General features: G+C 41.8%; 1 protein-coding gene across 1 annotated transcript in view; it reads right to left on the bottom strand.

The window, feature by feature from the left end:
- Nucleotides 1-13,283, bottom strand: part of SEC16B (SEC16 homolog B, endoplasmic reticulum export factor) — a 269,950-nt gene that overhangs the window by 53,404 nt on the left and 203,263 nt on the right. Inside the window, exon 21 of the mRNA XM_040360362.1 lies at nucleotides 11,059-11,120. Within this exon, the coding sequence (XP_040216296.1) occupies nucleotides 11,059-11,120 (62 nt within the window). The remainder of the gene's footprint in view (nucleotides 1-11,058; nucleotides 11,121-13,283) is intronic.

Raw genomic sequence — 13,283 nt, 5'->3', positions numbered from 1 at the left:
GACCCAGCATTTACTGTACCTGGTCTTCCACAGTACACATAACATGGAAATGCAGTTATTTTTATTAAATTTAAACTGCTAAATACCTTTTCTCATCAGCAGTATATAGCAGTCTTGTGACTTATATCAGTGTCTGGTTAAAGCTTGTAGGAGGCATTTTTATTCTTCCCTGACTGTCCTATGAGGCTGCAGGACACCTGACCCTCTCTTTGGACAGTGCTGATTGGCCTTTTGCTGATCGCATGCATCCTCCCAAAAAAAAAGAACTCTCTAGCAATACACACCAAACTGAGCATGTGCAGAGTGCCTCCCAGGCTATGTACTATCAGCAGATGGATTGGGGACTGTGGAAGAAAGGGAGGATCAGAGAAGACATGATCAAACAGCCTTTTAACACAATGCAGAGGATTAACCCCTTAAATTCCACAGTGAGTATAACAAGCATGCTTTACTGCATATACTTATATAGCAGGGATATGCAATTAGCGGACCTCCAGCTGTTGCAGAACTACAATTCTCTGGAGGCATAGCAAGACTGACAGCCACAAGCATGACACCCAAAGCCAGAGGCATGATGGGACTTGTAATTTTGCAACAGCTGGAGGTCCACTAATTGCATATCCCTGATATATAGTAACACTTTAACCTCCCTGTTGGTATGATTATGTCTGATTTTTTAATGTCAAAGCGGTACAATGTTTTGCATGAAAATTTGGCGTTTTATATTGTAGGCCTGTAATTCTGAGGAATAACTCACTTAAATCTGTCCTAGTAGACATCCCGGGTATGATAACGTTTGAAACACAAAATCATAAATTATAATATAATAAATAACTATAAATAATTATAAAAAATAATAATATAATAATAATAAATTGTATTTAATAATGTAATCAAATCAAAAACACAAACATTTGCTCAATTGCGGAATTGTCGCTGTCGTCATTTTCAGTGTCTGATGACAAATTTTTCCTTGAAACACTATTGCTCAACTCTGCAAGTGATTCTGAGGCCTCGTACACACGTCCGAGGAACTCGACGGGCAAAACACATCGTTTTGCTCGTCGAGATCCTTGTGAAGCCGCCGAGGATCTCGGCGAGCCAAGTTTCCTCATTGACTAACGAGGAAATAGAGAACATGTTCTCTATTTGGCCCGACGAGATCCTCATCGGCTTCCTCGGCCAAAAGTGTACACACCACCGGGTTTCTCGGCAGAATCCAGCTCCGATCGAGTTTCTGGCTGAATTCTGCCGAGAAACTCGGTCGTGTGTACAGGGCCTGATTCAATATCGCTGTTTTCTAGCTGGTCTAAACCGCTTTTGATTTAGAGGGACGCTTTTTGGTTGCCATGAATGTTCTCAAGTTTCACAGCAGAAAGAACAGTATATAATATAAAAGTCCAGGCAGGCCACTGGACAAAGTACTAGGGACAAAATGGAGGTAAAATGATTTGATAGATTAATGTATTCTACAGATTACAGTGTATTATGTGTCTTACGTGTTTTGTATGCTTTTAAATTTGCCGCCGCGCTCCGCCCCCCCATACGCCGCAACATTTGCAGGGAACAGAGCTCAGAACAGTAATACATTGGGCGGAGTATCTGGCGGAGGACACAGCAGGAGGACATCACAGAATCCTGGGGACATGGTAAGTAACCTGTATCAGGATACTGCGATGCATTCCCGAGTGTGGCTCAGGGTTATCGCTTTTGGTAATAAAAATTAACCCCCCACACTCGGGAATACCGCTAGGGAGGTTAATGAAACAAATATGTTTTTGCTACCTTACAGCCCCAGACCATCACGGTACCACTACCATGTCTGACTGTTGGTATGATGTTCTTGTTATGAAATGCTGTATTAGTTTCATGCCAGATGTAACGGGACGCACACCTTACAAAAAGGTAAATTTTTGTCTCATTAGTCCACAGAATATTTGCCTAAAAGTCTTGGGGATAATCAAGATTTTTTTTGGTAAATGTGAGATGAACTTTTGTGTTCTTTTTGGTCAGCAGTGGCTTTGGCCTTGGAACTCTCCCATGGATGCCATTTTTGCCCAGTCTCTTTCTTATTGTTGAATCATGAACACTGATCTTACCTGAGGCAAGTGAAGCCTTCAGTTCTTTAGATGTTGTTCTGGGTTCTTTTATGACCTCCCGGATGCTCTTGGAATAATTTTTGTAGGCCGGCCACTCCTGGGAAGGTTCACCACTGTTCCAAGTTATCTCCATTTGTGGATAATGGCTCTCCCCGTGGTTCACTGGAGTTCAAAAGCCTTAGAAATGGCTGTGAAACCCTTCCTAGACCAATACATGTTTGTTTCTAATCTGCTCTTGAATTTGTTTAGATTGTGGAATGATGTGTGGCTATTTGTGATCAGCTTCTATGTATGTGATTTCTTGATTCAACAGGTCTGGCAGTAATCAGGCCTGGGTGTGGCGAGGGAAATTTAACTCAGCTTTCCAAAAAATTGTGGTTAATCACAGTTCATTCATGATTCAGCATAGGAGGCGGCAATTACTTTTTCACATGTTTGAACAGCTTTTTTCCCTTAATAAATGAAATAATAGTTTAAAAACTGCATCTTGTATTTACTCAGTTTATCTTTGTGTAACATTAAAATTTGTTTGGTGATCTGAATCATTTAAGTGTAAGAAGTATGCAAAAAATCACGAAGGGACAAATATTTTTTCACAGCACTGTACATATTATTTGGGTGCAGCATTGCATGAATGCGCAATTGTCAATTAAATTAACGCAGTGCCGTACCGCAAAAAAAGGCTTGGCAGGAAGGGGGTAAATCTTCCAGAGGTCAAGTGGTTAAACCCAAATCGAAAAATGCATTATGTTGCAGCTTACCAATCATTAGATGTGGTGCCTGCGTCAGTTCTGATATTTTAGGCTTTTTCCTTCTGTTTTCACCTGCTGGTCTGGCCAGTAACACACCTCCTTTACCCAGAGCCTTTACCCTAGATGAAGGAGCAATGGGGGCACCTTTGGACAACAGCATTGTCAGTCTTGGGGGAGGAGAGTGTTAGATTAGCAGATTTAAATGCACTAACAAATTGAAGCCAATTTATAAACAGTTACAGCAGTTTTTTTCCCCCTTTGGGATAAAGGTTTTACATAACTAAATAAAAGCTGGTCATCGTAAGCACCCCTGCCAGACTTACTTGTCAGCTCTCCAGATGAAAATTTAAGAAAGAAAGTCTAAAAAGTAAAAATGAATGCAACCATCACATATAAGAAATGGATAGCTGCAATATAATAAATGTTGGATGTAGCACCACTTAGGGTTTAGTTATATTTTTATTGACATTAATCAGATTGTATTTTCACACATACACACATCCTAAAAAATGAAAAGCACTGGGGTTGATTTATTAAAACTGGAGAGTGCAAAATCTGGTGCAGTTCTGAATAGAAATCATAGAAAATGCTTCCAACTTATTTTCCACTTTCCAGTTTTAGTAAATCAACACCAATATGTATTTTTTTTAAGTATTTTCTAAAGCAAAAAATATTAAAATCTTTGTAAAGAAGCTGTAAGTAAGTATTATGGTGCCCCGTAGCTCTTCTAAAGGAAGGGAAAACAGTGTCTATACTACCAATGAATCTTGGGGACTTTCTGTAGTTTGGTGACCACACACATTTACATGACTGGCATACCAGGGCAGATGGATGTCCTCCTCCAGTTCCAGTTAATACAAACACCTCTAGACATCCTACACATTGCCCTCACTACGTTCTTGCTCAATTATGCATAGAGCACCCTTCTTGGCACCCTATTCAGCCAGTGCTAAAAGGCTTTTGAATGATACTTATATTGGCTGCTGACCAGGAAAAATCTAACTTAGTAGCCTAAAGCTTAAAGAGATTGTAAACCCTTGTGTTTTTTCACCTTAATGCATCATATGCATTAGGGTGAAAAAACACCTTGCAGTGTCCGGCCCCCCATCCCCCCTGTTTTACTTACCTGAGCTCCAAATTTACGTGAGCGGGATCCCGCGTCGCTCTCTCCACGGCTTCTCGGCTCTTCATTGGATAGCTTAACTGCTTGCTGACCAGCGCACGACTATATACGTCGGCAGTATGGCACAGACAGGCAGAAGGATGTATATATACAACCCCTTTAAGATGGCGGCATTGTGGACGCGCGGGAGCCCGACCGCAGGTCCCGCGGACTCGATCGCCGCGGGGATACCAGCAATCGTCTCACGGTGAGGAAGAACGGGGAGATGCTGATGTAAACAAGCATCTCCTCGCTCTGCCTAGTGACAAAGAGCCGCCGTGGGACCACAGACCCCGGACCACAGAACAGGACAATTGGGGCCACTCTGTGCAAATCGAACTGCACAGTGGAGGTAAGTATATGTTTGGTATTTAAAAAAAAAAATTGAACCTTTAATATCACTTTAAGGAAAATATAATAGTTGACTCTTCTCGTAGTCTCTTGCAGAGGGGAAAGTGTGGAGAATGGAGGGAGCAAGGTCATAGTCATAGCAACTGGAGCAGCAGAGAGTGACACTGATTCTTTCCAGGGATTGATGGTCATCTCTGAGAGTCAAAGGTCAGTAATCACATCATTATTAGGTACACTAAACAAAAATTAACCCTAAACGTGCAGGTTTCACACTAATATGCTGAATGTTAATAGAACAAGAAGTTCAGTCCTGCAGATGTGAAAATGAAAAATACAAATACTATACCTAGGGCTTCAAAATTCAAAGTTGCAAATATTTAGCTCTGAAAATGTCCCATAGTTTAGTACACACCAGCGTTATTATTTTATTGTCTGAATATACAATTACATTTGTGTTTTGTTTATAGAAACATATGTATTGAAAATCACCACCAAAGGTGCAAAAAAAAAAAGTGTTCTATGCATGTAGACTTGAACAATCCTAAATGTGTTGTATATTATGATCTATATAAACCAGTTAGCAGCAGGGTTGCCAACTGTCAGTGATTTCTACAACGATTTGTAAATATCAGTTGCTGATCATTTGTCATGCTGTGTTGACATATTAAGTGCGAACCAGAAAAATTACTTGTTATGTGTATTGTCAGCGATGATTCCATATTGTGTTTATACTGTTTAAACATCGGTTGTTTTTTTTATTTTGTTTTTTATTACATGAACTTTTTATTGAGATTGTTGTGAAATGCACATTTGTTAAAGGGGTTGTAAAGGTATAAAAAAAAAATAACTTTAGTGCAGTCCTCCTTCACTTACCTCATCCTTCCATTTTGCTTTTAAATGTCCTTATTTCTTGTGAGAAATCCTCACTTCCTGTTCTTCTGTCTGTAACTCCACACAGTAATGCAATGCTTTCTCCCTGGTGTGGAGAAAGCCTCTTGAGGGGGAGGGGTAAGCAGGCAAGTCAGGACACTTTCTACTTTGCAGATAGAGAAAGGAGCTGTGTGTTAGTGGGTGTCCTGACACTCCTGCTCGCCCCCTCCCCCCTCAAGAGGCTTTCTCCACACCAGGGAGAAAGCCTTGCATTACTGTGTGGAGTTACAGACAGAATAACAGGAAGTGAAGATTTCTCAGAAGAAATAAGGACATTTTAAAAGAAAAATGGACGGATGAGGTAAGTGAAGGAGGACTGCACTAAGGTAAAGGTAGCTATTTAGGGAAAAAAAATGTTTACCTTTACAACCCTTTAACTTCACAAAAATAAGCACTGTGACAGAGAATAGTGTTCGGTTGTCTTTGTTTTTAATAGGAGTTCTGTCATCTTTCAAGTTGTCAGAAAAAATGTGCTCAGTTAATTTTCCATGTTTTGTCAGTAAAAAATGTTGCGGGAGGTTGGCAACACTGGTTAGCAGCAAAACAGGCCAGGAATTCATTTTAACTACTTGCCATCCAACACCCTTTTATAAAAGATCTGGAACTCGAATGAGTGTGTTACCGCTATTTTTAGCCAGATCCAGCCTATTCTGAAAAGTGATCCAGGTGGTTGTAGACCTTTCCCAATTAATTTGTAGCACTGTAAATGTGCCAAACAACCACACCCTCCACACTGGTTTCTGGACCACACCCTCCACACTGGTTTCTGGACCACACCCTACACACTGGTTTCTGGTCCACACCCTCCACACTGGTTTCTGGACCACACCCTCCACACTGGTTTCTAGACCACACCCTCCACACTGCTTTCTGGACCACACCCTCCACACTGCTTTCTGGACCACACCCTCCACACTGCTTTCTGGACCACACCCTCCACACTGCTTTCTGGACCACACCCTCCACACTGCTTTCTGGTCTCTCTCGCTTCTCCAGGGAGACTGGGACCATGGAAATTGATGTCAGGATGGCGCAAGGAACATCTGTTTATGGTTAAAGCGTTTAACCCCCCCCCAAAAAAACTGATCCAGTTCCCTTAGAGCATGTTATACAGCACAGTGCTTGTGCTGTGTCATTTGGCTGCCTGTAACACCTAAAAAAAACTGTCTGATCCTGCCTGACTACACCCTCCCCTCTGCAAACTGACCATGGTCTAGTCTCCTGTGTCCTCTCTACGCCCCCCACCCCTCCCCCTGGTCACTTAACTGCAGCTAAATCATCGTATCCCCTCTGTACTATAATAAAAGTGTCCCTGTGCCTATGTAATGTAAAAAATCTCCTGATCTGTACCTATATGAGCTCCGCTTCGGGCGCTCCGCTGATGCGCGTCTCTCTCTCTCTCCTCCCCGGCTGACATCAGCTGGACTGCTCGACCCCGCCCACTGCAGCTGTGAGCCAGAGAGAGAAGAGAGGTAACAAGTCAGCTAAGGACCCCTCAGTGGAGATAATATAGGTACAGATCAGAAGATGTTTTACATTACACAGGCACAGGGACTCTTGTTATTATGGTACAGAGGGGAGGCGATTTAGCTGGATATATATGTTGCGGTTTGCAAATGGGTTACCGGGATTTTTGCATTTAGATATCAGCCATAAGCCTGGTATCGATTTTTAAAGCAGACGGCTGGCTTTCCCATGAAGGTGGCACCAGTAGGTCATGAGCCACTGGAACGCTTTCCAAAATTATATATATATTTTTTTAAAACGCCCCATCTCTCTGTGAGCGCATGCAAAAGCGAACACATATGTTAGTTGTGTACGCATATGTAAACAGTATTCACACCTTACATGTGAGGTATGGCCACGAACATTAGAGCAAGAGCAATAGTTCTAGCACTGTAGACCTCCTCTGTAAGGCCCCGTACACACGACCAGTTTCCTCGGCAGAATTCAGCTTCCGACCGAGTTTCTGGCTGAATTCTGCCGAGGAAACTGGTCGTGTGTACACTTTCGGCCGAGGAAGCCGACGAGGAGCTCGACGAGGAAATAGAGAACATGTTCTCTATTTCCTCGTTGTTCTATGGGAGCTCTCGTCCCGCCGAGCTCCTCGGCGGCTTCAGTGCTGATCTGGCCGAGGAACTCGATGTGTTTGGCACGTCGAGTTCCTCGGCCGTGTGTACGAGGCCTAACTCTAAACAAATAACCTGTAATGCATAATTTTAAAGTGTAACATGTTAGGTATCTATTTACTTGGCGTTACATCATCTTTCACATTTTACAAAGAAAACTGGGAAAATGTTATTATTATTTTTTGTTTTATTGAAGTGTGTTATTTCCAAAAAACTGCGTTTGCTGAACCGCTTTGCAAATACAGCTTGACATAAAAAATTGCAATGGTCACAATTTTATTCTCTAGGGCCTCTGCTAAAAAATGTTTAATGTTTGGGGGTTATAAGTAATTTTCTAGCAAAAAAAAAACTGATTTAAACTTGTAAACAAAAAGTGCCAGAAAAAGCCTGGTCTTTAATGCAAAACTGTGTTAATTACTGTTTATGTATATCTCCCTGGAGTTCAGACTTAAAAGATTCTGCATGTACCTCCTGAGTATATAAGGTCCTTGGAGACATCAGTATGCATGCCAAGCTAAGAAATACCAACACAGGCGCAATATGTCACTGGAAATTAGTTACAAATTTTGGCAGTCACAATATATAGGCATATATGCAAAATAACTTTGATTTTTATTATTATTCATAATAAAGCAGCATTTAACATACACATATTTATACAGTATTTCAATTTAAAAACATGTGCCAACTGGTTATACAGTGGCTCATGACGTTTGAGACAGTTGTGTGGATGATGGGCTATAACTCATTAACTCAGCAGCACAAAATCAGCGTCTACCATTAAGCAACACAGTATTGGGGGTACAATTTTAGCCACAACCAAAGAGGAAAAGGTCCAGGATATAGATATTTAGTTATCATTAGAAATCATGAAATTTTGGGCATTCATATTGAATCTTGTCAAGCTTTCTTTGTGTACACACTGTCAAGACAAAATCTCGTCGTTCTCAAATGCGGTGACGTACAACACGTACGATGACACTATAAAGGAGAAGTTTGATTCCACTGGCGTCGCCCTTGGGGCTGCTTTTACTAATCTCATGTTACTGCGTGTTAAGTAAAAGTTTGGTGAGAGACGATTTGTGCTTTTCAGTCTGTTACAGCGTGACGAATGTGCTATCTCCATTACGAACGCTACTTTTACCGAAGGTGCGCTCCCGTCTCATACTTTATTCTGAGCATTGCGTGGGTTTCTAAGCATAAACACGAACGTGTTTTTCGTCGTAAACCAGCCCGGCGAGGAAATTGAGACTCCCGACGAGAAAAAAGAGAACTTGTTCTCTTTTTTTCTCGTCGAGATCCACGACAAAAAAAGAGAACTTGTTCTCTTTTTTTCTCGTCGAGATCCACGACAGTTTTCTCAACGAAAAACATACACACAAACGTTTTTCTTTGCAAAAAAGCTTTGCCACCAAGTTTCTTGATGGATTTTGTCGAGGAAAACGGTCGTGTGTACGAGGCCTTACTATGAAGAAACCGTTCCGTATTTGGAGATGAAATCTCTTTTCCTCTAGATGCAAAGAGTGCCCCCTTGTCCTCTGTGATGACCTTAAAATGAATAACTCAACACTAAGTTCACTTCATGGACCCCTTACATATTTGTACATGTTGATCACATCCCCCCTAATCTCCTCTTATCAGTTTGGTTGCCCTTCTCTTCACTTTCTCCAGTTCCCCGATATCCCTTTTGAGAACTGGTGGAGCCCAAAACTGAACTGCATATTCCAGATAAGGTCTTACTAATGATTTGTACAGGGGCAAAATTCTCTCTCTCTCTTCTAATGTCTGTGTAAAAGAGCCCTTAAACAGACCAAAAGGAAACAAAAGTCCATTGCTTGAGTTTACATACACTTTAGAAGAAACCTGTGCTGAGAGTAATGCATGTAAATACTATGCAGACCTTCTGAAAATGACAGTCATCCAACTGTCTCAGGCTTCAATACCTCCTGAGTTACGGACCCAAAACATGTTTAAGCTTACAGAGAAGTCAAAGTTTCCAATCTTTTTACTTGTTCCAGGTCAGCGACATTTAAAATGTTCAAACCATGGCATTATCGTGACTGACTGCCAACTAGCATTTTCAGAGACAGGTCAGAAAAATGAGAGCTGCCATTGTTGACTTCTTTTTTAAAAATGCTACTTTCCTGGCTGTTTTAGAAAACCTCTGGCTATAATACTTCTGACCTGAAACAAATGTCAATATTAACCACTTTGGCACTACAGCAATTTTTACTGTTGCAACTTTTTGTGTTGCACAATGTGCAACTGATTATTAAATGCATATTTTCAGGAAAAAATATAATAAAATAAATTTGAGTGGAAACACACACAATATAATACCCACATTTTGAGTAAAATATAAAAGATGATGCTGCGTCAAGTAAATAGATACCAAATTAGCCAAGTCTCAAAAATAAGTGATTTTGCAAAAAACAATGGTACCCAAAAATCTCCATAGGCATCAATTTAAAAGTCCTTACAGCTCATCGGTTGAGAGCCAACTGTGAGCTCTGGTTCCGAAGTTATTGCTCTCATGCCGACATTTGCGACGATACCGCACATGTGTTGTGTGATCGTGGTTTACATACATGTGTGCATCCTGAGAACAAATTTGCATTTGTGCATACATGCATGGCAGCGGATATTACGTTTTTTGTTGTTTTTTAATACAATTTATTATCGTTTTTTAACTTTTATTTTTTTTATTCTTTAACTTTATTGCTATCACAAGGGGTTGACAAACCCCCATGTGATAGCATTGGGCAGATGGCGGGTTTTCTTTATGGAGGCGACGGCAGTCTAAAGAGACCCTAATTTCTCCTTTGCCCTCTGGTTTAATCCAAGCAGAGATCAGCCAGAGAATGACAACGCTGAAACCGGAAGTGACAAAATCATTATTACTTCCATTTTTTTTAACTGGGCAGAAGAGATTGAGGAATGGATGTTCCTCTGTCTCCTACTGCCTACCACAATGAAGTCCTGCAATGTGATCCTGGACTCCTGTAAGAGTGGGAGAGCCTGAGAACCACATGGGGAAGGTGGGGGGGGGGGGTCTATGCCGCCTGCACTATGAAAGTAATACAGCTGCCGGATATCTTTCACTTTACAGCCAGTAGCCGACTGAAGAAACGGGGCACAAGCTGATGGCTGCTAATGCAATAGCAGCCATCAGCTTGCGCTTAACCCTTCACTATTTGGATGTACAGTACGTAGTATGTCCAAAGTGCTGAACTAGTTAAAAAAGTCAGAAAAAAAGTCACAATCCTTATTTACATAGCTGTTCTGCATTAATGACTTTTTGGGGTTGATTTACTAAAGGCAGTTGGGCTCTGCAAGTGCAGTTGCTCCAGAGCTTGGTAAATAAGGTAAAGTTTCACTTTGCAAAGAGTACCCAATCACGTGCAAAGAAAAAAAAATGATTTTTTGCTTGCACATGATTGGATGATGGAACTCTGCAGAGCTTCCCTCATTTACCAAGCTGAGAAGCAACTGCTCTTGCAGCGTGCAACTGCCCTTTGCAAAGTGCACATTCTATTTGCCTTTAGGAAATTGCCCCCTTTGAATTGTCTTATACAAGTTTCCTTTAATAAACTCATCTACTGGCATATAAACAGACTTGTAAAGGTTTCTCTTACCTGCATGAAGAAAGCATTGTCACTGCTGTGTGTGGGCGACTCTGAAAACTCCTCTAACGTCTCTGGGGAGGAAAAAAACACCAAGTTACTGTTTAGTTTATGAAAACAATACTGGTATGGTACCATATATTGGACAATTACTGAATTAACGCATTTTAGACCTCCATTATCAAGGTATACCAAAGGCTTAATGTACACTGAACTTTTTAAAAACCTCTCCTGAACGGTTTAGCTTGACACATAGTAACCATAGTAACATAGTAACGTTTAAAAACGTCAGTTTTGCTGCGTTTACGTGCCGCGTTTGCGTTTAGAAGTGTTTTTTTTGCAGGTAGTCAAACATGTATCTCCATTTGGCATTTCAAATGCCTCTAAACATCCGTCCTGAATGCATTTTTGAGTACCAAGATCAGTGGTCTTTGATCTCAGTGTAGAGGTGGCAGGGAACAGAATGCAGCATTGGATCCACCTAGGTGAGTATGTGTGGTTATTTTTTCATGTCCCACAATTCTGTTTTAAAGTCACTAGATCTGCATGAGAGTCAGACAACATGTATTTTCAGAAAAGGAAACAACAGTTAGGGGGAAATAATAAAGCTTTAACAGTAGTTTTCTGGTGGTGGTTCCCCTCAAAACTACCTGTGCCAGCATTTTTCTGTAAAATTACAGGTCCTTCCAATTCAGGGACCAACCGCCAATTTACCGACTTGCTCACCGGGCACTTCCTGCCCGGGCCAATTTTCAGCTTTCATCACTCTCTCACTGACAATTGTGCGGCCATGCAAAACTGTACTCAAATTCCATTTTTATATTTCTTTTTCCCACACAAATAGAGCTTCCCTTTGGTGATATTTAATCACCACTGAGTTTCTTTTTTGCTAAACAAACAAAAAAAGACAGAAATTTTAGTTTTTCATATTTTTTGGACACGGCTGATCACGTGGTAAAGAGTCTCCGACGGAGACTCTTTACCTAGATTGGTGTTGCGGGGTGTCAGACTGACACCCTGCAACAACGATCGCCGCGATGCACGCCCCCGGGTCAATATCCTGAAGACGTCATAGGACGTCCAGTCAGGATATTGAAACCACTTTGCCGCCATCATTTTGCTATATTAAGGGCGGCAAGTGGTTAACTACTTCTTCCTCTCACATTCAAGCCCTGCTGTATAGGAACTGCAAGCCGTTGATTCCAGGTTTAAAAATACATTCAATGATGCATTAATTTTTGCCTTTTATATTGGGTTAGAGTTCAGCTTTAAAACTTGAGAAAAGGTTTTACCCTTCACTGTACAGTATGCCACTAAAGACAAAAACACTTTTCCTGACGCATTCATGGCAGCACACACTGGGTTGTGACTCCGCCCCCACAACCTGACAGGATTGGTTAGCTATAATTTTGAAGGGGAGACGCCCCGCACCATTCTCTTTTTTAATCCTCACCTGACAAATTGGACGGACAAGCAAGCATGCCTCTTACGGCAATCGCCCCAGCAGGGTCAAGCCTCTTCTGTTTGGAAGTCCCTCCTGTACAGTCTCTAACGGAGCTCTTACGGAGGGAACCCCCGTTCTGGTGGTCTCAGGGGCACAAAGATAAGTTTTACTGACATCATGACAAGCTTTAAAGAAGCTTAAAATTTTGCAGTGGTCTCCACCTCTATGTTTTCATTCTCACATTCTGCCCCAAACTGTGTTTATATTTATTTTCCTTATGTTAGACCGCACTGGTCTTTTCTGAGCACTTACTGTCCTCCAGACAGTCCCCATCCTCTGTGTGTGCGCCGCCGCGTCTCTGCGCTGCTCTGCGCATGCGCGCAGCAAGGTGATGACGCCGCCAGTCTCCTCTGCCCTCATACAAAATGGCGCCGGATCGGGCGGACCGCTTCTGCGCATGCGCGTCATCGGCGCCGCGACGACGGCGTCAGTTTTAAATGCACACGAACACTAGGAGTGGGGCCACAGGCTGCTGCTCTGCAGGATTGTTGAAAAATAAATACAAGGTAAGTTTTTCCTTGTTTTATGCTGCCTTTTCTCCCTGGCCAGCTTTTTCTGGCATTTACTAAACAGGTTGCCTTACTGCTCTCTTTTGACTATTCCTTCCTCTTCTCCCTAAGACTGTCCTCAAGACGGTATCTCCGGCACCCTCATGGAGACCACTGTCCTCGCAGACCACCACCAGCAAACTAGGTAAGAGGCCGTCCGGAACAGAGGTAAGTAGAGAAGAGAC

The sequence above is a fragment of the Rana temporaria genome, chromosome 7 (genome assembly GCF_905171775.1).
Source record: "Rana temporaria chromosome 7, aRanTem1.1, whole genome shotgun sequence".
In the NCBI taxonomy this organism is placed as follows: domain Eukaryota; kingdom Metazoa; phylum Chordata; class Amphibia; order Anura; family Ranidae; genus Rana; species Rana temporaria.
Note: the sequence above shows the minus strand (reverse complement) of the source record. Positions and strands in the feature narration are given on the sequence as shown.